The sequence below is a fragment of the Chanos chanos genome, chromosome 5 (genome assembly GCF_902362185.1).
Source record: "Chanos chanos chromosome 5, fChaCha1.1, whole genome shotgun sequence".
Taxonomy (NCBI): Eukaryota; Metazoa; Chordata; class Actinopteri; order Gonorynchiformes; family Chanidae; genus Chanos; species Chanos chanos.
In genome coordinates, this window is record NC_044499.1 from 29,868,538 (window position 1) to 29,894,863 (window position 26,326).

Here is a 26,326-nt window from a genome sequence, read left to right on the forward strand (position 1 = left end):
ATGCCAGTTTTTCATACAAAGACGATAGAAAGTATCCTGGAGCCGGTGGCTCAGCAGATATCACATCTAGTGATTATGCACGAAGAGGGAGAAGTGGACGGGAAAGCCATCCCGGATCTCTCTGCTCCCGTGGCTGCGGTGCAAGCGGCTGTCAGCAATCTCGTCAGGGTGAGTTCAATACCTCAAGGGCGAAACACAGCCACGTCGGTAGTTAAACAATCGCTGGAACATAGTTCTATTGTTTTACATCGTAACAAAGTCAGCGTCTTGTTTACAGATGTTAAGATTGAATGAATCTTGGTACTCATGTGACAAGAAAGTTTCTTGAAGTTGAATGACTTTGATGAAACGTGAGTTACGTCTTTCGGATTTTGCCCTGCCCCCTTGTCTACTGGGCAGGGTTGACTCCAGTGCCATCCTTTGTCACTGTGTGATCCCATCGTATCCGATTACTCTAGCAAACTCGTGGGCACATTGATTCACCCTGTGCTTGGTAACAATCCCTATTTGTATCTGTAAATATCTTTCAGGCTTTATGTTAGGTTTTACATTGTTTGTTTGTTCATACGCGACCAAGTGTGAGTAAATGCTTCATTGAACAGTTTTCAGCCATAACTGAAAGACACACATACCCACACCCACACACTAAAGGTCAGTCAGTCATCCTCTTTTTCCAAAAGTCATCCCTTTACTGTGTGCTGATCTGATTATAACGTGAAGCGAGTGTAGGAATCTCTCAAATAAAACGATATAGGCAGGATTACGTCAGCGTTAGGACTAACTGTCAGCTCTTACGACTTCTAAATATTTATATACGTTGCAAACTCATCGCTACACGCAGCAGTGTATTCTACTGGAAAATGTTCTGTGACAGAGCAGTCAAACCCGTACGTCTTCGTCCTCAGCCGCAGAAAACCTGGGTAAATGTAGCTGTGGTTGCTGAGGCGACATATGTCATCAAAGGATGTCAAACCACGTAGTGTGTGAAAGGAACACCCAGCGTTCCCCACATCAGACAGAACTTAACAGGCTCTGGTGGGGTGCGATGGAGCGACAGTCCTGACCCTGATAGTGCCTCGCCAGCCGTTGCCGGTTGTGCTTGCTGGCGTTCTGACTGCGAGCATTAAGAGTCGCGCTGGCACGTTAAGTTTTTAATATTCAGTGACATTTCCTCCTCATCCAGCGTATGAAAAGACACGATAAGTTCTGATTACGAATGAAAATAGTTACGGTATTATCAGCATCCCCACAGACTCGAAGTAGGTACTCAAAAAAGGAAATGAAACTACTCCAAACTATACGAACGTTTTCCGAATAGTTATCTCAGTAACAGGGCCTGTCAGTTGGTTTAGCTAATTATGTGGATGATAAGGGCATAGATGAGGTCAACAACAGTTGCTCACGATTAAATATAGACGAATGGACCTGTTTGAATATCCATCACCCAACAGTGTTTTAACTTGTTTATTTTAAAGTTGTAGATCAGCTAGGCCTAAACACTCTAAAACTGCAGTCTATAATTCCAGCAAGGAATTTGTGTTTTTCTTTTCTTTCTTTCTTTCATTTTCCTTAATAAGGTTAAGGAAGAGGGGTGGGTCTGTGTTATCAACTCACAACGAAGCAGAAATGCATCTCCTACGTATTTTGAGTTTTTAACAGAAAGATTGAGCTGGGCTTCGTCATTTGTTGAATTAGTGACTAAACAGAGGGAAACCTGACAAGTTAGAACTTTTGCAAACCAAGCCTCTCAGTGATCACATGTCATTCAGTCATCATAGGTAGGTGCACATTTAAGTGTGTGTACGTTCTTGCACACATGTCCACACCCATTCTCTGGCTTCCTTCCTTTACAGCCAGGCTTGTTTAAAAGGATGTTGTTCTCTGTGTCCTCGCTCAAGCATCTATTTTCTTCTCGCTTAGGGGTGCCTCAGCAGTGCTCTTTGACAGAATGACTTTGGAAAAAAGGCACTGAACTGCAATCCATTTTGAGCACTGTTTTGTAATGAAAAGCGAGTGCCGTCTGTTTTTGTGGTCATGGAAAACATTACATTACCATACTGGGTTTTTTTTATGTAAGGGACATACTTTGTCTGTGTCTCATTCAGACTTGAATGAGAATGAATCAGTTTTAAAACCTCCTCATACAGATCGAAAATATCGTTGATTTTATTATCTAGTCATTCATTTCATGCATCAGTCAAATAATTTGTTCTAGGCAAATACCTCTAATGGAATTTTTGGCGTGATGCAGTGTTCCTCCTTAGGTAGTCTGTTTTAAAGTTTCAAAGTCTCATGTGAGAAGTACATGTTTTTTGATATGGTTATATTTCATAACCTGCAGATTGAAGAGACTTTGAAAATGTAGACCTCATACATTTTGCATGAATAAAAGTGAACTCAAGACTTCCGCTGTTTAATTTATGACTTTTTTTAAGGAGGCATTCAGAGGCTATGTGGACACAGTCAGTCTCCAGTTCTTTTCTCTGGGTTGAAACAGTCTCAGTGAGTCTATCTGATCACATACTTTCTCCACTGCCATGAATAAGTCATGCTGTAATTGTTTCCTGCTTCCCTGTGGAAATGGCATCTCATGCTTGTTGTTTAGTGAAAACTGCACTGTGTGTGTGTGTGTGTGTGTGGAGAGACTCTTCTCATTTAATTTCGATAATAAATTTTTGGGAGCTCTCTGATGCCAGCCACCCGTCTTAAGGGAGGTGACCGCCCCCTGACACTGTGGGCTCTGAGTCATGTCATCAGCTTCTCAATTTGTCCAAAGGATATTCCCAACTGGTTTCACATAACAGTAAATCTGTTCCCTCTACAATTATTTACTATTGTTCACTCTGCATAATGTGTTATAATCATTTGAATCACAGTTAGCAGTTAAATGTCACCCACAGCAACATATTTATCAATGAGAAGGCGTTGGCTAGCAGGAAGCGTCATCATTTGCCTTTGATGTGTCTGCATTTTTTTCTGCAGATGCTTAAAAGGCTTTTTTTTTTTTTTTTGTGAAGCTACTCTTGGGCTTCTAGCCTTTGCTCATATGCATAACGCATGCATATAAAAATATCAATTCAAAACTAACCAAAGAAAAGCATTTAGATGTGGCCAAAAGTTTTAAAACTTAAATGCCTTATGAATGTCCGCCAACCGATGAGCCAGACGTCCATTTGTTCTGGAAGATTCCATGTGCGCTCGATTTGAAGTGTTTAGTGTTTCTTTGCGTGGGGAATCGATCTGTCTTTTATGGCACTTGACCGAGACACAGAGGACTGTTGATGGAACCACAGCGACTAAATGGGAAGAGCATCCTTGACTGGTGCTGGTGACTGATTGCTTTTGGATTTTAAGTCTCAAATGTGTCCTTAGACTGAGAGTGACCATGTGGAATGTCGAGAATTCCTGAAGAGCTGGCCAGCGTCTGAGTTTAGACACAGTGTGATTTTAGCCTCAGCCTAAAACAATAACCTTTACTGATTAAAGGTTCAACTTTAGCTTTAAAGGATTTTTCCTGGTTTTTTTTTCTTTTCTTTTTTTTTTTTTTACATTTGGTAAAAGGATTTGAATGTAATGATAATGAGAAAGGCCATGTTGAGAAAGATAACTGTTGCTTGCATTTATGCTCTAACCTTGTGGTGGATCATGTTTTTTTTTAAATAAACACCATGGAGAAAAGCTGCACATTCCTCCTCTGTTTCCTGATTGCCTTCATAAGGACTTATCACAGCAGACTTCATGAGTCTGTTCTCCATCACTTTGTAACATTTCTTTTTATGGTCTTTTGGGTTGAAGACTGTGAACGGCTCAGAATCCTGGCCTGAATGTGAAACCAAATCCCCCCCTCCCCCCCCACTTTTTTTTTTATCTGTCTGTCTTCATTGCCAGAACCCTACATCAAAATTTGAGACTACAGCATGGTAAAAAATCTCCTCAGGGCAATCGTTCACTTCTGCTTAAATGACACATTGTCTGATGTCATAGGGTTTGATGACCTCATTTCTGTTTTTGGATGTGTCAACACAACCACTGGGCTGTGTCATCCATTATTGTTATATTTTTACCCAGATGAATCATTCTTCTGGTGAATGAATGATGAATAAGATGGTTAGCTGATTATACTCTTATGCTAAAACACTCTCATCAAAGTTCTATAAAGCCTGTCATTTTTCACCCATAAGTTCACAGGTTCAAACAAAACTGTTTAAGAAAGGAACTCTTTCAAAAAGTGTCTCCCAAAGTTTTGATTAGGATGGAATCAATGTCACTTAGTGACTTTTAAATGTACTTTAAAACCAGTGTGATGAATTAGAATCATACACTGTGCTTCAGTGACTATGAAACGAACAAAACAGAAGAGAGACCCATTGTGTTTATGATGTAGTCAGGCACTCAAGTGATATAAACGAAACTGCTTCCTATTACATGTCTTTCTTGTTTCCTATAATGAGCCTTTAAACCTACCTCATCATCCCTGGGGCCATTTTTAACTAAGTGGTTTATACCAAGTGGGTCTTCTGTGGCGGTCATCTGGCATTGTTGAGGATCTTTCCTGATGCTGGACCTGTTAGACATGTTGTGTTTCTCCACGTCCTGCAAGGATCACTGCAGCAGTCAGCCCCCCAGTATAAGTGGGTGGATGAAGCTGGGAGGTGGTAGTTTGGGGCGCGGGGGGGGGGGGGGGGGGGGGGGGTGTTGAGGAAATGGGGACAGCCAAGTCAGGAAGTTCTGGCCATAACTTTGATGAATCCAGCACTTTAGCAGATGTTCAGATGGAGGGGAGGTGGAGAGAGAGAGAGAGAGAGAGAGAGAGAGGGAGAGGTGATGAAGTAGATTTTCCCTAATGTTTGACAAGCAGCTGAAGTTCCTCCCTGGCCATAGGGTGGAACTGTGTCCTGTCATCGGGTCAGGGAAACCACCAGCAGAGTCTCTTTTTCCAGTGAGTCACCTCAGCTGGAGAGAGCCATCAGTGAAGCTGAGCTCCAGAAACAGATGGAAAGCAGTACAAACCGATGGTTTATTTCATGCTCTTGTTGCCAGTGATTAAATACAGACATGAGGACTGGCAGGGCATTATTTGGTCAGTCCAGATTCTGTTGGAGATGAAAAACTTGAGGAAGGAAGGACAGTGCTGTGTTGGCCATGATTTTTTTTGACACTGAAAGTTGATATGTTTTGGTGCCACTGCTGGTGTCAACAGTAGAAGTGATTTGTTTTATCTGACACAGATGGTATTTTATCAGATACCAAGATGGTGATGTGGCTCTAGACCTTTCAACACCTCTAAGAGTGTCTGGACACTTCCCCTCTATATTTGTAAACCAAGCCCTGACTTTTGCTTGGGAGACCTATGGACAAGCAGCTGTCTACCTTCATTTAGCTCTCATTCAGTTCAACCATGCTGTTCACCTCCCCACAACAAGCCCATTCTGCTTCACCATGTTACAAAAGGAAAAAAAAAACTTCACAGACTCAAAAATCTGCATTTCTCCAATCTTCCAAAAAGTACCATCAAATCCTCAAATATGCCTGAAAATTTAGTTATTTGGTGAATGTTATTACATTTAACAAGGATCCAAAATGGTTATGGTTTCTCTCCTTATTAGATTGTTATCAAGCAGAGTGGGAATAGACATTCTAAACAGAGAGGAGTCTGTGATGCACTCATGTCCTGTGACCGGGTCTCTGTTCATTCGGCCCATGGAGAGCACTGAGAGAGACCTAACAAAGCTCGCTCTGTTAGCGTGGCCTCAACCACTCTATCTCTGGACGAGTGCAAGACTGCAGCACATTGCGTTTGGCAGCCGGATTTTCCATGTGGGGCTTGATCTCTGGATTCCTCATGACAAGGAACCTAAGCAGTCTCAGAACCGACTGGTACAGGCACAGCAGCGTACTCTGATAAAAGGAGAGATTATCATCCACACTTAAAAGAGCCCCGGAAGGAAATTACTTAACTTCCCATCCTCTTGGCGCTTGGCCATATCTTTTTAGCTCTGTGCAGAGAGGAAATAAACTTGTAAACTTGTCACTAATAGAGGTGGTGTGGAGATGGCATCTGTCTATGGAGAGCGGACAAGGACAAAATGATTTGTCCAAACCTGAAATGGTTGGTCAGCTATGCTTAGCATAGTATACCCCATGTATGGTGACTCAAACCTACTGCTGTGGACAGCCAATGATGTTAGCAACCTCAGGGAAGAGCTAAAAGCCTTAGCATTGGTAAGAGTAACTTGAGCCTTGGAAGTTTTTAAAAAAAGATTATGTTTGGTCATGGCCTCAGAGCTTTAATCTTCAGAAAGACCACACATGGAGGAAGAGGGAGAGATTTTGATACAGTGTCGAGGAGGTGTTAATCCTTTCTTATAGGTTTCAAAACAAACACACTAATTTTACCTATGGTGGAAACATGGAGTGGAAAATTTAAGATATTTTGAACTGTCTAGTTTGATATACTAATATATCTGGATATGCGATCAGTATTTCAAATACAGGTGATTTAAGCGCAGAGAACTTGAATCCAGCGTCAACAAGCACTAGTCAGTGGCACTGGTTGAAACATCCTTTTAAGAGTCTCAGTGTTAAACTCTTGTCTGAACCTGTCCCTGGTCTTCTCAAAGTGTCTTGAATTAACATAAGGAAAGCGCCGACTTACACCCTGTTAGTTCTAGGCCTGAACTAGGTATCTGTTTGCTCACTTGAGACCTTTTTTGGTTCAGTTTTTTGTATTAAATATTCTGACTGTAGTTTTGTTTGACTTCTTTTTCCATTTTTTTTTTCCATTCGTTGTTGTTGTTTTCCCAGATGGCTTGGATCAGCTTTGTTTTGATAGCTTTGTGGGGTTTCAGGTTGCTGTGGATTTGTGTCTCCTGCAGAATGGTAGTCAGGTCTTACTTGGATGACTTGGTTTGGCCTCTGTTACTGTGCTTTACAGTCAAGTTGTAATGCAGCGTTTTTTTCTGCCAAACAATGCTGAAACAGTTTTCTATTTTACCTTGGTAAACGTTCTCTAACTTGTCTTAATGTGCCTTTTGCTCTACAGTAAACTGAGAACAAAGAAATGCTCCTTTAGCAAGAGTCTCTTGCGTTACATCAGCTTGTTGGCATCACCAAACTCTTTGAACTTTCACCCTTTCCAAGGAAAAAAAACTTGGAAAAGCTCCCTCCCAAATGTAGCACTATTTCTTTCCTTCTTCCACTCCAAGAGGTGATCTGACTTCACGCTAATGAATCTGTTTGCTATAAATTACATGTGCAAGTCATTAGATGCATCCGAACAGCATAACGTAATGCCAGTTAGGGAAACATTGAAATCATCTGCGGCAGATGCGTTTGAATGGAATTATTGGTCCGTGTTAGGCATATGCTTTTTGAACTTATCCTTCAGGAGAAACTGAGACAAAGCAGCAGGGGGTTTTCGCGGCAAGTCAGCGCTTGTCGAACTTATTCGAAAGTCTGAAGGGGCGTTTGCTGGTGCTGGTGGCTGTGGGCGGGGACGTTTAGTCATTCGAGGCCTGAGATGGTTTTAAGCCATGGTCTCAAATGACCTGCAGAAACACATCTCATTCTACTCTGTCTTTTTAATAGACAGGAAATGTCTCAGTCACTAAACTAATTATTGCTCACAGTGAATACACGTGGAACGGAGCCTGAGTCTGTCTGGGCTCTGCCGCCTGTGTAAAGACGATGGTTGGGTGCCATTAGGAATGGCTGACATTTAGACGATAGACACAATGCTTAAGTATATTTAGCGGAGGAATTATATTTATCTCTGGGACATCTGATCCATTACCTTGTGTTTTGGAGTTACTGGGTTGAACCCGAGCCATTTCCTAATGATGGCTGGAAGTTCTGTTGAAGTGGTTCTCCTAGGGTAGCTGTTTACATACCGTCTGAGCAAAGATGCTCTTGTTTTCTGGAACGAGATCACTGCTTTAGTAAATAAAGCGAGTTGTAGCTGAGGTGAGATGCATGGCGTAATGTTCTGGATCTCACTCTGGCTGCTTGGCCTATCTCCAGCGGAGTGAGAAAGAGTCTAACCTCATTGTTTAGACAATGGTTTACTAACCTCAATTAGCAAGCTGTATGACAGTAGCTCTTACAAAAGGCAGCACACTTTCCCACACTAGATTTAACCAATGCACATACAGGGCATCACTCACAGGGGCTGAATTGTAACGGTCTCAATATGCTACCGAGTTCTCATTTAGTATCATTTTGGTCTTAAGCTGCTTGATTTCAAAACCATAATATATTGGGGGGGGGGGGGGGGGGGGGGGGGGGGGGGGGGGGGTGTGATGGTCTTATCCAAGACTTCAAAGACTTTAAACTATAAATTATAGCGTATAGTTCATAAACTATGAAAAATAAACCCCCACCCCTGTGGTGACTGGTGTTTGAGTGATATGTTACCCTCTAAGTTTATGCATTTGTTTATGTAGTTATTTAATCTGTCAATCTGTATTTCCTTTTTAAAATGACTAATAGATTCATTGTGTTTTTACAGGTAGGGAGAGAGACGGTCCAGACCACAGAGGATGCCATAATGAAGAGAGACATGCCTCCAGCCTTTACCAAGTAAGACCATTCACTGTGACAACACCTTCCCTCTACACCAGGCCTCTTCTCTTCTCTTCTCTTCTCTTCTCTTCTCTTCTCTTCTCTTCTCTTCTCTTCTCTATTTTTTTATTCTCTTCTCTCTGTCTGCCTACCTGCCTACTGTGTAATTGAATCTTGTCAGATTACACTCTCTCTCTCTCTCTCTCTCTCTCTCTCTCTCTGTCAGCCCATGATGTGTGAGGTTGAGCTCAGAGAAAGGTCGAATACGGCATGTAATGTGCTCGAGCTCTGATCCCTGGGTGCATTATAAATAATGGAGCGAGTCAGCTGTTGCTTCATTCAGTCCAGTGTTAGTTATTTGCTCAGGGAGGGAGAGCTCATAAATTTTGAGAAGTCTCGACAGCTGCTCTTTGTCAGCCCATGACCCTCATGAGGATTCACATTAGAGTGCTTTTTAACAACATTTTAGCTCCCCTCCAGTAGGCTGGAGCTTTTTTTTATGGCACCTTAGCTACTGACACTTTTTCTGCTTTGGAACTGCTTTCACTATGCAAAGTGCATTTCACAGTCATCAATGTTTTGGCTCATTAAGTCTCTGACAGGCATTCTGTGTGGTGTCTGTACAATACTGGCTGTGTTTTAGTTTCAACCTCTGTGTTTTAGAATACAACAGTGAGGGGGAAAAAAAATACCCCAAACTGAAGACGTGGCACAGAAATGCCTCTTGGAGTTATGAAACTTCTTGAAACTTCTTGGCTTGGATCGTTTACAGAATGATACAGCAGTGTATTGAACTCATTTTGATTGAAACATAATTGTAGTGCTAACATGTCATTCTGTGTAATTGTGACCCTGTTAAAGTCGACAGGGGGAAGGGGGTCCAGTTTAGTTTTTGCATTTGTTCTCACAAGCCTGTCATCCACAGCCACTGTCTAAACATCTGGCCAGTCTGTTCCAAATGTCAACCATATATAACATACACCATGTTGGGACAGGGCATTGGTAGACATTCAATTTGTCTGCTGTTCTGGGGTTTATACCACAAAGGTAGATTTCACAGATTTCACAGATAACTTGAGCCTAATGTGCAAACCGTTCAAGAAGAAGATGGCTGAGGAACATTCTTACTGGTGGGTCTTGATTTTTAGCTCAGGCCGACCTGGTGTCCTGAGAGAGCCCAGGTTCCACACATCTGACACGCTGTTGTTAACCTTCTTCTAACTCTTAGCTACCAGAATGCCTCTTCCTCACTAAATATAGTGCGTGTATGAGGAAAACTCGTACGTACATTGTGTGTGCGTACATTCGAAAGTAAAAGTGTGTGCGTGTGCTTTGTGGATGATGTGTTTTTGAACGGGTCATGTTATCGAACGTTTGAAGGACACTGATGTGTTTGCACTGCCAGGTAAAATGCCCATGTGTTACCTCACATCCTGTGACCACTTTCTGTCTTGACATGGAGAAACATACGCCCCGCCCCTTGCTATTTTGCCATTACAATACATGGCAGTGTGCCTGTGAAAGAATGTGGGAACACCCCCCTTCCTTCAGGGGGTTGTTTTGCTCTGGTGGGGAGTTGGGGGGACTGGACGCACACCGTCTGTCTCTGAGTGTCTGCAGTCTGATTCAGAACAGAGCGTCTGGGTTGGACGCTGCTGTCGGAGCAGTCATGTCCCCCCCTGAAAGTGCATTCTTGGCTAAATCACTGCATCTCCTCTTTTCACCCGTGAGGAATTTGCAGCTATGACGATTTGGCTCATGGAAGCTTCCGTGAGAAATGTTACGGCCCATCAGTCATGCTGAACTTACACTTTATCGGTGTGCCTCACGGTCTGAGCTCAAAGATTTAACAACGGACAGCAAACTGAACTGTGTCTTCTCACCGCTGCCATTTTTTCAACAGCATTCAGCAGTCATGTGTATGTAAAACCTTGGGTGATTTTTTCCTTGAATTGTCTCAAAAACTGTTTGTACCCGGATTAAAAAACAGGTTATTTCCAGAGGCTTGATTATAATTTGTATTATTAGTTTTAGTCCAATTTTTTTTTTCTGTTCTTCGATGTGAGGTAGAGTGGAGGTATGCTCCATAAGCATGCCCCACTGGCTGAATCCCTCTCTGTGTCTTCCTGATAGGGGTTATTGTAGGTGACCTGAATGCTGATGTAGGCTGTTATGACATGTCAGATGTTATAATGCTAAATGATGCCTGCTACAGTTTCCATACGGTCCTTACAACAACAACATATGCAGCTATGAAGGAATGTGCTTTAGCTGTAACATCTTTCCTTCCCCTCTGTGTGTGTGTGTGTGTTCGTGTGCTTGTGTGTGTGCGGGCACATGCTTGTGTGTGTATGTCCGTGTGTGTTTGTTTAGGGTGGAAAATGCTTGTACGAAGCTGGTACAGGCTGCTCAGATGTTAAAGGCAGACCCATACTCCGTGCCAGCGAGAGATTACCTCATCGACGGCTCCCGTGGGATTCTCTCTGGCACCTCCGACCTTCTCCTGACCTTCGATGAGGCAGAGGTACAGTGCCAATGTCCCAGGAGCCTCTGGGCTTTATTGGAAATGCTGAGTCATTCAAAAACCCTATCCCTCTCTTTTCCCCCCCTCTTCTTCCATCTCATTATTTCTCATCGACCTCAACCTCTCTCTTTCTTATAACCTTTTGTCTCTGCCTTACTCCATCTCTTCGTTCTCTCCTTTCCCCCTTTCCTTCTATCTATTTCTCATTTCCTCTCTGTGGCTCACTCCATTCGTCCTCTTCGCTCTCTGCCTCATCCTCTCTCTCTCTCTATCTCTCTCTTTCTTTTTCTCTTTTTCTCTTTCTCTCTTTCTGTCTCTCTCTCTCTCTTTCTTTTTCTCTTTCTCTCTCCCTCCCTCCAGACCACATTAAGTTAGTGTATACCATGCTGCCACAGCAGTTTCAGTGGGTTATCAGTCATCCCCAAATAGCCTGCCCACAGACCCTCTTCACATACTCTTACACACTGCACATAGCAGACGGTCTGAACAATAGCATAGCACATGCAAATGTTCCAGTCATTTTTTTATGTAGACTACTATTTGTACAATCATGTAAACTGTGTTAGGTTTTATAGTGTTTGAAAGTGCAATCGTAAAACTGGATAAACAACCTGTATGTAATTCTTTAAGCCTTACATGATAATTGTCCTGCTCATGACTCTATGTGTGTGTGTGTGTGTGTGTGTGTGTGTGTGTGTGTGTGTGTGCGCGTATCTGACACAGGTTCGTAAAATAATCCGTGTTTGTAAAGGCATATTGGAGTACCTGACTGTGGCAGAGGTGGTTGAGTCTATGGAAGACCTGATCACCTACACTAAGAATCTGGGACCAGGTCAGCATACAGTCACTGAGGACTGTTTCTGTCTAACAATCCAAATATGAATGAATGTGTTTCCATGACTTAAAAGTCATCAGTGACTGTCACTCAACTAGAGCCCAAAGAGCACAGAGTTTGGAATCTCTCAGTTCTTTAATGTATCAAAGAAATTATATTTAAAAACCTGTGTGTGTGTGTGTGTGTGTGTGTGTGGTGATTGTTTTCCCCCTCAGGAATGACAAAGATGGCGAAGATGATTGACGAAAGACAGCAGGAGCTGACACACCAGGAGCACAGAGTCATGCTGGTCAACTCCATGAACACGGTGAAGGAGCTGCTCCCGGTGCTTATCTCAGGTGAGTCAAGATTAACCGACCTGTCAAAGCAAAACCACACAGCCAGGAACAGAGTGGAACCGCTCGGAGACAGCGCATGGTTTAGAATAGCGACACTATTTACAAAACCCGTCCTATTTACACCTTGCACATTCTTGCCGCAGGTTAGATCTGTGTTTGTAATCGTGCTTATCTTCTTAAAAAAATGAAACCTGCAGGAATTAAAATCTTTGTGACGACCAAGACGTCTCAGAGCCAGGGGGTGGAGGAGGCTCTGAAGAACCGGAACTTCACGGTGGAGAAAATGAGTGCTGAGATTAACGAGATCATCAGGGTGTTACAGCTGACCTCCTGGGACGAAGACGCTTGGGCCAATAAGGTACTGCGCCAGTCTTTTTCTATGGTGTTTGCTTCCTGCCCAGTCACACAGTGCATCCTGCGCTTTGTCCACGCAGACAGGGGTCTTCCTCCACCCGGTCAGATTCTTTACAGGGCTTATAACGTTTTTCACCGAGGTTAAAATGGACTCAAATGTTTGGCATGGTCTCTGATGAATTTACCATTCTGTTTTGAATATTAACCGAAGGGCTTATATCTTAAAAACCCATCGTTCCTGATAAGCCTGTTTGAAGACATATATTTGCACATATATATTCTAATCAGTATTGGAATGAAATAACATTAAAATGGTTTTGTTCATGATAGGAAATAACTTGTTGCTTTTGTTTACGACACCTGTTTGTGTATGGTAAAAACACATGCCTGCTGAATGAGGCAGGAGGCTAAATCAAGTCCCTGAGTCAACATTTGGAGTCTGCTCTGATGCGTTCTCGCTGCTTCCACTTTGGCTTCAGGTTGTGCAGGAATGCAACATGGGAGGAAACTTTGAATAGCAGGGCTAAGGCTTCAGCTGTTTCTTTTTGACTTGATGTCGAAATCTTTTTTTTTTTAATGCAGAATGGGGTTACAGTTTGGGGTTTTTTTTTTTCGTAAAAGCATGTTGGTCCTTTATTTTTGACAACAGAATGTTCTATGCACACACTGGAAATAAAGACAACAGATTCCTTCTTTAAAAAATGCGTATTTTATGAACATGTAAAGTGTATTGTACTTAATGTTTATTTTAGCTAATTGTTAATCGTTTGCCGTCCTCTACCTCAGCTTAGCATGCCTAGAAAAGTATTTCATTTCCAAAGCCCCTGAGTTCTGAGACAAGCTTTTTAAATCCCTCTTTTTTTTTACTCCTCTTCCGTTTTGCGTGGTTCTTATGTCTTGTTAAATATTTGTATTTTTTTGTTTGTTCCTCTTTTCCTTTGTCATTCTTTTCCTCTCCCCTGTAGAAGGTAAGCCTTATGTCTTAAGCATGTCAGATGGAAGTGTGTGTGTGTGTGTGTGTGTGTGTGTGTATTATGCAGTTGCTTACGCGTGTGCTGTCATCTGGTGTGACCTGACTGCCAATTTGGCAAGATGACCAGTGCGGTGTGGTTTGTTTGAATGTCACCAGTTTGTGTTAAGTCAGCGTAAGCAATGCAGTCAGAATTCTGTCTTCTAGGAAAAGAAGAATATGCAACATATTATGCAGTTTTTAAAATACCTTTTTCCCCTCCTTCCTTTTCTCCTTCGCTTGTTAGCAGACTCAGTATCAGTGCAGACTCACTGCATGCGAAATATCCTCTCATTCTTTTTCTTTTATGACATTCATTGACAAACTTCACATTTGTTTCTTTAATTAACTGTATTATTAATTATTTTACAATCACAATCACTAATTACAATCATATTTAAAAGTCCCATGAATTGCTGCAGTTTATTTGTGCGTGCAGACAATAGTCAGATCCTCCACAAGGCTGTACATGTAGTATAGGGAATGGACTCCAAGATGAGCTTCTGGAATGCTCTATTCTGATGGGGGTTTTTTTGGTTTTTTTGCTGTCTGTTTATGCTTAATGAATCCTGCATTAATCTGTTTGGTTGTGTTCTCTGACAAACAGGTTGTGTGAAGCTTTGTGTGTCTGGAGGTCTGTTTTTGTGTTGTTGGACTGGGAATGCATTGCTTTGAGGCTCGCTCTGTTGTTAATCACATGTAATCCCTGTGTGATCGTCGTCTTGTGTCGTGCTGTAGATGTGCTGATGCAGGCTGACTTTATCTCAAAGCCAAATCATCAGGCACACGCCCAGTACCATCTCTTCTCTTCAATACACCAGCTGTGTTAGGATAACAGGACCATAAACGTAACTTTATTATTCCTGCTTGTATGTATGTGTGTGTGTGTGTGCGCGCGCGTGCGCGTGTGTACGTGTGCGTGTGTGTGCATGCATGCGTGTGTGTGTGTGTGTGTGTGTGAATTTGTGGTGGCATGTGTGTGTGCGCGCATGTGTGTGCACATGTTTGTGTGTGCGTTTATGAATTTGTGTGTGTGTGTGTGCGTGCGTGTGTTTGCGTGTGTATATGTGTGTGTGTGTGCATGCATGTGTAAGTAAATCTTCAGTGAGGGAAACAAACATTTTCAGACTTATTGCTTGTTTTCAGGCTTGCAGAATAAATTTCAAATAAATTCAGGTCGTTAGCATGCAGCAATTATTGAAGTTCATTGTCATTCAGTTACCAGAGTGTCCATACATTCTGAGCAGGAGAAACGATGAAGTTGCAACATGAGCGTTCTTCCTGGCTGTTGCTCAACCTCATTTTTTTCGATTTGCAAAAGAACGTGTGAAATTTGTGGGATTGTTTGCTACACAAAAAACGTCCTCTGTATTACTCATGTAGTCTGTTGATTCTGCTTTGGTTAAACTGGGGTTAGGTAAAAATAGTGTACATGCATACATATTGAAGACTATTAGTAGCAGAGTAGGGAAACAACCATTTTCAGGACTTGAGAGTGAGAAACTGTGTATGTGTATGTATGTGTATGTGTGTGTGTGTGTGTGTGTGTGTGTGTGTGTGTGTGTGTGCACGCATAGCAGACCATTCCTTTCATCTTTTCTGGGGCATTTTTCAGAGCTGCCTTAGCACATAGCATGACTCAAGAGTGTGTGACTCAGAGAGACAAAGTTGAGAAGTCTCTTAACCTAAAAAGGAAATCGCTGTCACCAATCTCACACCACATTTAACACACATCTCTGCACAATAAACTCACATACGTCACCTGCACACACACACACACACACACACACACACACACACACCAGAGTAGCATGAGACAGCATGCAGCCAGTGTAGGAAGTGGTGATAAAAACTGGATTAATGTGTTTTTTTTTTGCTGCATTCATTTGTTGTCTGACTGGGTGGTGCTGGTGCAGACTGCACTGTCTAATCTATTGCCACTTTTAAATCACTGGCAGTGAGTGGAGTAGCTGTTAAAGCCTTATTAAGCTTTAAGGCAATCTAAACATTTATACGTCCCATTCCTTTTCACAGTATTGAATTACCCTGTTTGCTATTGTGAATAGTGACAGTGTCTTTGGACTGTTCCGTATGGCCACAGGCACATTAGCATTAGTGGCAAAAGGATTTATGACAGCTTTTAGAACCCCTTTAGGCACATATTACTGAAATATGGGCCACCTTTTTTAAATTCATTATTATTATTATTTTTTATTTTGCCTGTTTCTGACTTTGCTTGACTTCTTTGTAACATTCACTTTGGAAGACTGGACTTAAGACATGCACCGTCTACTCACCTTTTGGTTGTCATGTTCTCCTGTAGGATACAGAGGCCATGAAGAGGGCATTGGCACTCATAGACTCCAAAATGACCCAGGCCAAAAATTGGCTGAGAGATCCCAATGCACAGCCAGGTAACTGAAACAATTCATCTCTATCATTTGCTGGATGGATGGATGGATGGATGGGTAGATGAAGGGACAAACTGATGCATGAACAGACAGATCATTAAATTGTTAGCTGGCTATCCCACATAAGAAAGGAGATGGGGGTGTGTTTAAATGGATAAATGAATGAGTTGTATAGAGAGATGGCTGCATGGCTGTTTAAGATCAGGGGTGCTCATGTCTGGTCCTCGAGGGCTGGAGTTTTTCATTTTTACTCACAGAGGTTGGTGTGACACAGCCAATGAGAGACACGTAAGGAGTGGTGGACATGAAAACCAGGCCACACCAATTTTAGGGGCTGTGTTTTGGATCTGTGGTAAAGAAGAATTAATGGGGAATTATGGGTTGGCTGAATTCTGCTCCTTCATTTTGTGGATCCTATTTTTGGCTGACAGGAGATCCAGGAGAACAAGCCATTCGTCAGATTTTGGATGAGGCAGGTAAAGTTGGAGAGTTGTGTGCAGGGAAGGAAAGGAGGGATATTCTGGGCACGGCCAAGACCCTGGGACAGATGACTGATCAGGTTTCAGACCTGCGTGCCAGGTACGTAAATTCCCCTCTCTCTCTTTCCATCTTTCTCTCTCTCTCACTCTCTCTCTCTCTCTCTCTGCATCTCTCTCTTTTTCTCCTATCTCTCCTCCTGTTTTTGCCCGTTTTGTATGTAACTCCCCAGGGCATCCAGTGCACATTTCGTAAATCAACTTATCCTCATTTCCCATCCATAAAATGAGATCTGCAGATGAATCCTCTCACTCACTGTGGAAACATCAATATCTCTGATCAGTGGTAGTCTTGGGAGAGGCTGTTGTATTGGTAATCTGATTACAGGAGAGAAGTCAGGAAACGGGAACCTGACAACCCACACAGATTAAATCAGCCTGCCTGCAGCCAATGTGAGAGCAGCTGGATTAAAAGCATCTGTCTGGTGTTATTGATAATCCTCTCTAACCACAGTCTTCAGCTTTACTCCCAGTACTGGCCAGTCTAAAGCTGACATAACAGTTGTTTTCTTTTTTTTCATCTTCAGTGCTGACTGAGATAGTTTGACACATGGGTAGTGTTTACTGCCGGTAACCACAGTAAAAAGCAATGAGAGTTTGAATCTCTCGGTTTCTCACCTGCATTCAGGAAACAAACTCATAGTTTCAGTTACCTGTACTCAGAAAATAGGCCCTATTCCTAACAAACCAGTATCATCCTAAAATTGCATTCAGCTCTACAGTACATAGCTTCACTTACAGCATGTAGTGTTGTAAAAACAATTGCAGGTTAGTAGATCTGATAGCCAAAACCTTAATTAAATGAAGGGTTTCAGTAACATGTTGCAATGACACTGCAATTCATATTTCCTGTCTCAGAGGTCAGGGGGCATCTCCGGTGGCCATGCAGAAGGCTCAGCAGGTCTCTCAAGGCCTAGACATGCTGACGGGGAAAGTGGAGAACGCCGCCCGCAAGTTAGAGGCCATGACCAATTCCAAACAGGCTATCGCCAAGAAGATAGACGCAGCTCAGGTGGGCAGGTCAAATTCTGGTCTCTTAACAAACTCATAACGTGTGCTGAGACAGCTGGACAATGCTCCTTGATTTAGTTATCACAGAAAGGTTAGCCAAAGCAGCCAAAGTTACAGAGTCAACAGAGAGCTGAATTGTCTGGTTATCTTCTGTCTCTGCCCATTGTCAGGCTGTTAGCTCCCCCTTTCTTTTTAATGTTATTCCAGAACTCTCTTCTGTTCTGTTCATCTAGATTTCCTGCATTTGTGTCTTATGGCCATTGTTTTCTGTAAATGGGACTCTACGCATACGCTGTAGAAATACACAGTGTCTACTGTAGAAATACATGCTAAGGATGACGTAAGTTGTAAAAGGCTTTTGAACTGTGTAGTGTTGTAAGTGCTTTTGTGATGGGAACTGTCTCTCCAGGCCTGGCTTGCTGACCCTAATGGTGGTTCAGAAGGAGAAGAGAACGTCAAGACCCTTCTCGCAGAGGCCAGGAAAATAGCTGACCTTTGCGAGGACCCCAAGGAGAGAGAGGACATTCTCCGCTCCATGGGAGAGATCGCAGCCCTCACTGCCAAGCTCTCTGACCTTAGGAAACAGTATGTAACCCCCCCCAAAAAAGGACCTAATTAGAGATTAGACTTTGGCTTAAATTTGACTTAGACATAACTTTCTCTGAATGTGTTCTTTTCCTGGTCATCTGTCATTATCCTATAGAATTACACAGGCCATTTTCCTCTGCTCTTTGAACATGTGAAATATGGTGAGCTATGATTGGCTGTTTTAACATCACAAACAGTAATCATGGGAAGTCAGTCCCGTACTGCGCCCGAATTAGCCGTCACTTTGATGGTGCATAGAACGAGATGTAGTATCCGGGACCTTTTTTTTTTTTTTTCTAACTGCTCTTGTAAAAGTTGTTTTTTTTGCTAGCCTGTGTGCCCCTGTTCAAATTCCCAGCTACTTCTCCTTTAAATGAAATTCAAACAATTAACATACAAACATTTACTGAAAAAAAGGAAATTACCACTGTGCTTGGGTTGAAATATTTGGGTTGTGTGGCTGTTTAAAGGCTGACTGAAATGTATTTTACATGCATTGGTGTTACTCCACTTTGTTCACTGGCAAGTGTCGGAAAGTTCAGGCATCTAAAGGTGCTCACTTGTGATGCTCAGATGCTCACATATGTATATATGTGTAATATACATTTGTCAAATGTGGTTGTCCATGCCCCCTTCACAGGGGCAAAGGTGACACACCCGAAGCCAGGCTTTTGGCTAAGCAGATTGCCACAGCCCTGCAGAACCTCCAGTCAAAGACCAACAAGGCAGTCGCCAACAGCAGGCCAGCCAAGGCTGCGGTGCACCTGGAGGGAAAGATCGAACAAGCACAACGCTGGATCGACAACCCTACCATGGACGACAGCGGTGTGGGTAGGTTCTCTCTCTCTCTCTCTCTCTCTCTCTCTCTCTCTCTCTCTCTCTCTCTCTCTCTCTCTCTCTCTCTCTCTCTCCCTCTCTCTCTTCTCTTTCCTTTTCCTTCTTTCTTCTCTCTCTACCATTTTATCTCTCATATTTCACATTCACCAACTCCCTCTATTCTTCTTTCCCTCCCTCCTTTTCATTCTTTCTTTACGGAAGTGAGACCTCTCATGCATTGTTTGGCATTTCTCCTCACTGAGTTCCACAATCCCCACACTCCTCCCTCCATCCACTTTCCTTCCTGCTCATTGTGTGTCTTTGCTCTAAATCTCACATTTGATTTTGTTCAGAGGAACTGGAGTCTTAACTTCAGATTCACAGAAATCACTCAGACATGTCTAATCTGCAGAGCTGAACCACAAATCTTTGCTTTGCAGTCAAATTTCTCAGACTGTCCACATGCACATCCTGATCTGTCTGTCTGTCTGTCTGTCTGTCTATCTATCCATCTATCTATCTGTCTATCTATCTGTCTGTCTGTCTGTCTGTATCTGTCTGCCTAAGTGTATGTCTGTATGTATATATGTGTCTCTGCATGTGTGTCTATGCCTGTCTATCTGCCTGTCTAGTTATTCATCTCAGTAATAACTGTGGAATTGTGTGCACTCACATGATCCATTAACGATGTCCCTTTGTGTCTCCAGGTCAGGCGGCCATTCGCGGCCTGGTTGCCGAGGGCCGTCGCCTTGCCAACGCATTGCCTGGGCCGTATAGGCAGGAGTTGTTAGGGAAGTGTGAGCAGGTGGAGCAGCTGATGGCCCAGCTGGCAGACCTGGCCGCACGCGGGCAGGGTGACACCCCACAAGCACGTGCCGTCGCTCAGCAACTACAGGACGCCCTGAAGGTAAGAGACACACACACACGTAAAAACACACAAGCATACTAGCTCAAGGATGTGCATCATGTGTCGCTTAAAGTGATGATATTTTCACTTATGTGTGGATCTATTTAACTATACAAGCAGATAAGAGCGCCCCCTGCTGATACATAAAGAGCTTGTTTTTTGTGGTCATTTGAAATCTTTTAGATTGGAAGGGTTCAGTTGGTTCAGATATCTGAATTTTGTTAAGAGAAAATTTACAAACCCTCCCTACTCTCAGTCAAAATCTGTTGTTCCCTGTAGCACAAACAAAACGTTTTTAAAAAATAGATGGACAGCTCACATTTACATTTAAAACAGTACTTTGGTTGTGGTATCTAAACTCTGTGTGAATTTCTATCCCATGAGATTCACAAAATCTGACTGGTGGTCCAATGTGGTAATGTATAAGTAGAGATTATTGGTTATGGTTTATTCTCTGATTTGTTCAGGAACTCAAAGGAAAGATGCAGGAGGCAATGACCCAGGAGGTGTCTGATATATTCAGCGACACAACGACTCCCATTAAACTACTAGCTGTGGCAGCGACAGCACCTCCTGAAACACCCAACAGAGAGGAGGTGAAATGCCCTGCTTCTGTTTCGAAACGGCATATGAAACATGAAACATCATGATAATGAGCCAAAGTCAAGTACTGCTAAACGCTCTTCATGTCTTGAGGACACACACTGAAGTCATTTTCTGTAGTGTGTGTAGTCTAAAGTAGTTATATCTGTTTAGAACTGTTTTGAATGACAACCCACTAGGACATCATGTGAAATCAAAGTGTTTCCCAACTCTAATGGTGTAACATGTGAGTTGTTTGCTTTTTTTTTTTTATGCAGGTGTTTGATGAGCGGGCTGCTAACTTTGAGAACCATGCTAGTAGACTGGGAGCCACTGCGGAGAAAGCGGCTGCTGTGGGAACAGCCAATAAGAACACAGTGGAGGGTATACAGGCCGCAGTCAAGTCTGCCAGGGAGCTGACACCACAGGTGTGTGTGTGTGTGTGTGTGTGTGAGTGCGTGTAGTGTAGCGGTGCATGAGGGATATAAAAGTATATTCTCACGGATCCAGGCGAACCATCACAAACTAAATGTTTTCATGTCTTTACTGCTCCATGTCCACCCATATTCTGATCTGTTTATTAAGAGTGTTTTGATCACATAATGCTTTGCCTAGATTTTTACTGGTCATCATCTGGTTCTTAGGTGGTTTCTGCTGCTCGTATCCTTCTGAAGAACCCTGGCAACCAGGCCGCCTACGACCACTTTGAAACCATGAAGAACCAGTGGATAGACAATGTCGAAAAGATGACAGGTGTGACAAAACACCAGTTCCTTTTTCATAAGATTTCCTCTGTGGTTTTCAGTATCTCAGTTTCTCTGAACTGTGGCCTTACACTTACACTGTTTCAGATAGCTTATTTTTTCGATGAAAGAAATAATAATCAGTTATTTAATAACTGTTAACATTTAATAACATGCAGTTTACTAAACACGCTTTGTTTATTTTTGTAAGTTTATAAATGCACATGCTTTATCAACACTGGTGTTTCATTGATGCACAGGTTTGGTCGATGAAGCCATAGACACCAAGTCTCTGCTGGACGCCTCTGAGGATGCCATCAAGAAAGACCTTGAGAAGTGCCAGGTGGCTATGGCCAATCACCAGCCACAGATGCTGGTTGCCGGGGCAACCAGCATCGCCAGGAGAGCAAACAGAATCCTATTGGTGGCCAAGAGGGAAGTGGAGAACTCTGAGGATCCTAAATTCAGGGAGACGGTGAAGGGGGCATCAGATGAGCTTAGCCAGACCATATCTCCCATGGTGATGAACGCCAAGGCTGTGGCTGCCAACATTCAGGACCAAGGTTTGCCATGTCCTCCTCTTAAATGCTTTAAAATACATGCATATCACATAGGTCTATCTGCCTGCGAATGTAACGTAATAACATTTTAACATGGAATACAGTTTTTTTAATGAAATATTATAACATAGAATTGTTTAGGATATATGTGGGGTTTTAGTGCTGGATGAGCAGAAAGTGATCGTAGGTGTCACCCTTGCCTTTCTCCTGATGGACAGGTTTGCAGAAGGGTTTCCTGGACTCGGGCTATAAGATCCTGGGAGCTGTGGCCAAGGTTAGAGAGGCCTTCCAGCCTCAGGAGCCAGACTTCCCCCCTCCTCCTGCTGATCTGGATCAGCTCCATGTAAGACCTTCTCCCATTCACACACACTGTCACAGGCACATTCAAATGTGCGCGCACACACACACACACACACACAGAGTCACAAACACTCTTACATACCCATGCTGTGGTTATGTTACATCAAGAAAAATCAAAGTAGACAATTAAGTGATTCTGTGAGAAGTCTCTCTTTTTCAACACTTTGTTTGAGGGTAAAATTCTTTTTTTGGACTTGGGGGACCATAAGCATAAGGCGGTTATTTGAGCGAGTTTGGTAAGATCTGTGATTCGATTTCAGCATTTTACAGATGTAATGCAGTAGCTTACCGATAACAGCCTTAAAAATAAACAGAAACCAATGATTGTCTCGTCTTTCTGCCAAAGATGGCCAACCCACTTTAGTATACAGGACACAATGGTGAATACCATAACTATCACCAGTAATAAATCTGAGGGCAGAATGATAGACTGTGTCCAGGGGTTCAAGGGTGGAAAGAGAAGCATTTATATAAATTACATCGCCGTAATCCAGCACCAACATGAGAACTGCTTCAACAATCCTTTTACTACTGATCATCAGGAACCTGGTTCTGTTTCTGTAGAGGAGTCCTGTTTTTTGTATCAGTTTACTGACAAGATTGTCTATATGGAATCTAAATGCTAGTTTCTCGACCAGCCAGATGGAAAGATATTTATATTCGGTGACTCTCTCGATGTTAAGTCCATTTGCAGTGGATAAATGCAAATTGTTATAGTCAATATTCCTAACTCTTGAAAACAGCATGAATTTTGCTTTGCTTGCATTAAGTACTAACTTGAGGTTAATAAGAGTTTCTTGAAGAGCATCAGAGGAAAGGTGCAGTTTCTCAATGGCTCATTGGACAGCATCAGCAGTACAATTGAGTCTGACCAGTGCATGGTTTCCACTTGGTTTATGATCCGAGCATCACTGTTTTTACTATTTTCTACTGAAGGCAGGACAAAGAAATGTCTTTTATGCTTTTGGAGTGTAAGACAGGGCGTAGAGATTATGAAAGTTGCCCAGTTATCTGTTTACTGAACTACAAAATATGAATGGTGAAAATTAGGTACATTTTGGTCCACTGAAATCATGCAGCATAAAACTAGAGTGAGGGTTGTAATACCAAGGAGGTAAATGTGAGGAAGGGTAAATATATCTAAAAGAGGTGAATTTCCAGCTTAACCATTTGTCATAAAGTCAGTGAAGTCAACCTTAGTGAGGAAACAAAATGAAATTGCTCATCATTTCAGTCTAGCCTTCCTCACAGTCGAGCTTCATGATAACAGGTCATAGGCCATAATTCATAGCCTACCAGAATCTACACTGCAGTAACAGCGACTGCTCCTTCACACAGCTCAACGATGACGCTGCCCCACCAAAGCCCCCACTGCCAGAGGGTGAGGTTCCTCCTCCCAGACCTCCTCCCCCAGAGGAGAAGGATGAGGAGTTCCCTGAACAACAGGCTGGAGAGATGGTTAGCGAGCCAATGATGGTGGCTGCCAGGCAACTCCACGATGAGGCCCGCAAGTGGTCCAGCAAGGTAATTCAGATGAATGACGTATACTCACAGACTTACTGAGATGCCTTCTACAGCCTTACTGAGAACAAGGTGTACAGGCAGGTTCTCTCCCATCGTCAGAATGACTAATGATGCTAGTATTTTACTGCTTTCAAAACTTCAAGAAGATGTGGTCCACACTCACTTTGCATTATTCAGAATTTTTTTAAAAAATCACATTACTCTTCTGTTCTTCTCAGGACCAGGATTAAAGGTTAAATTATTTTCTTGAAAAATCATATTAGAGAACAGGACTTAATACACTCTTGTCTTTACTTGTTTCTTGTTCTTACACTGAGAGGACTGAGGTTGAAGGTTTATTCTGAACAGCAGATTTCAGGACTCAGGCTCAGACAGAGATAAATACCAGAGATAAATCAGCTCAACTTCAGTATCTCAAAAACCAAGTGCCTGGTTACATTTCTGTGTGCACTTTCATAAATTGCTTTTGTACATTTCAATTTAACGTCCTGAATTCAAATGTATAAATCCTCTGTCCATTTCCTCTAGGGTAACGACATCATCGGTGCGGCCAAGCGAATGGCACTGCTGATGGCTGAGATGTCCCGCCTGGTCCGCGGAGGCAGCGGGAACAAACGTGCGCTCATCCAGTGTGCCAAGGACATCGCCAAAGCTTCTGATGAGGTCACACGACTGGCCAAGGAAGTGGCCAAACAGTGCACGGATAAACGCATCCGCACCAACCTGCTACAGGTCAGCTTCACCAGGACACACCCTCGTCCCTCTTCCATTCTTCCATATACTGATGTATACATTTTCACTGATGAATAAACTGATGTATACATTTTTGCTGATGTTCTCCTCAGGTGTGTGAGCGTATCCCAACCATCAGCACCCAGCTGAAGATTCTGTCCACCGTCAAGGCCACCATGTTGGGTCGCACCAACATTAGTGAGGAGGAGTCTGAGCAGGTGAGGTCTGGGGATTCAGTCTTTACTGAGTCTCTGCACTGTGGTGTCTAGAGTCTTGTGCAGGCCAGACTGTTTATGGACTCCATCACTAGATACTGTTCATGTCCTTGGACCATCATGGCTGATAAGTTTTTTTTTCTTTTCCTCCTTCTCCAACCAGGCCACAGAAATGTTGGTCCACAACGCCCAGAACCTGATGCAGTCAGTGAAGGAGACGGTGAGAGAGGCGGAGGCTGCCTCCATCAAGATCCGTACTGACGCTGGCTTCACCCTGCGCTGGGTCCGAAAGACCCCCTGGTACCAGTAGAAAACTGGGTCTTTTGTTTAATAGCTCCAGAGTGGTACCAGGACGGCTGCCTCTCTGAGCTGTAAACGGCAATACTAACCTTCTGAACTTCCCCACACAGCCCTCGTACCCTTGTATGGGTAAAATAATTTTTCCTGTTTTTTCCTGTGTGTATTCCATATCAGTTCATTCTACTGGTAATTTGTTTTCCCTAGAGAGTGAGTGGTTTAGAATGTAAAATAAGGGACAATCCAGTGGAACTGGTATAATGTTGTCCTGAGGAATTCCTTTTCTATTATGTAAAGAATGTGCTCAACCTTTCCAGAAATCCTGAGTATATATTTTTTTGACTAGAGATTCAAATATGGTATTGCAAATTGTTGTTAGACTCACTTTTTTTAGCACAAAACAAATGTATTGATAGGAGTGTTGCCGAGGTTGTCGGATTTTCCAAGGGGATTTTTTTTAAATATCTTTGAATTATTAGTGTATATCTCTGTGTACTGGGAATTGTACCATCTCCATGACAACCATTTGATTCTCAGAATGTTTGTATAAATATAACTACATACCCAGCTGAACACATTCATACTCATCTTTATTTTAGCTGTTTACACCATAATATGTTTTACAGAAAAAAAACACTGTGCTTCTTTTTACAGTTTAGCTAAGTTAAGAGAAGGTAAAATACAAACTGATCTTTAACTATATGTCAAAAAGTAATTTGCTAAGATCTTGTTTTGTTTGACTTGTGTGTCAAAGGTTCTGCCAAAGATTTACTGTTTAAAACTTTGCTCTCTTCCTATATTTTTTCATGTAATTTTGTTTGTTTGTTTTTTGAGGTGGGCTTATCAGAGGTTTGTCAATATTAAGGGCTAAATTAGTGAAGACATTACAAACCATCAACAAAGTTGATATTAATTTTGAATTTGATACACAGATTCTACTGTACTAGTTCTTATAACTGGCATTCATGTTCTATGGTCATAGGATTTATGCATTGAGATCTTATTTAAGTTTGTGCCTTCGGAGTAAAAAGTACACAATTTGACAAAAAAAACCCCCAAAAACACAAGGCCTTTTGGCAGGTGCTACTATACTTTAACCTCAATGTGAAATCAATCCAGTCTTCTTTAATTAGACTCTTTAATCATTTCATTGTCCTTCCCATTACTGCCTAGATAGAATTTATTTGCCAGACTCACATTTCCACTCAGTGCACAGTGTCCTTTGAAATACACTAACTCACTTTCTCATTGAAAATGTACTTGCATACATATTTAAGGAAGTAAAGTCTTTAGACTTTAAGTTCTCTTTCCTTTTTGTAATGTTTAGAAGACCAGCCGTTCGAATGTAAATATGACAGTCTTTCTTAAAAAAAAATATAAATAAAACCATGTAGAGCCAGCTGACGTGCCTTGTAATAATAATAA

The 26,326-nt window shown here is 42.4% G+C and overlaps 1 protein-coding gene across 1 annotated transcript; it reads left to right on the forward strand.

Annotated features, from left to right (window-relative positions):
- On the forward strand, positions 1-26,242 carry vclb (vinculin b). The gene is made up of 21 exons (XM_030773949.1): positions 1-168; positions 8,507-8,577; positions 10,933-11,083; positions 11,807-11,915; positions 12,134-12,256; positions 12,454-12,614; positions 15,943-16,033; positions 16,462-16,609; positions 17,425-17,578; positions 17,987-18,162; positions 18,806-18,996; positions 19,689-19,888; positions 20,356-20,484; positions 20,749-20,898; positions 21,115-21,223; positions 21,474-21,776; positions 21,992-22,116; positions 23,472-23,657; positions 24,186-24,389; positions 24,503-24,607; positions 24,768-26,242. Exons 1-21 carry the CDS (start codon positions 1-3, stop codon positions 24,912-24,914), a joined length of 3,201 nt encoding a protein of 1,066 aa, XP_030629809.1. The 3' UTR covers positions 24,915-26,242.
- Positions 26,243-26,326: the final 84 nt, after the last annotated feature.

Coding starts and splice junctions, on each gene's coding strand:
- vclb (XM_030773949.1), top strand. CDS start 1: ATGCCAGTTTTTCATACAAAGACGATAGAAAGTATCCTGGAGCCGGTG. Junction 20,485..20,748: donor AAACACCCAACAGAGAGGAG/GTGAAATGCCCT, acceptor TTTTTTATGCAG/GTGTTTGATGAGCGGGCTGC. Junction 24,390..24,502: donor TCCGCACCAACCTGCTACAG/GTCAGCTTCACC, acceptor TGTTCTCCTCAG/GTGTGTGAGCGTATCCCAAC.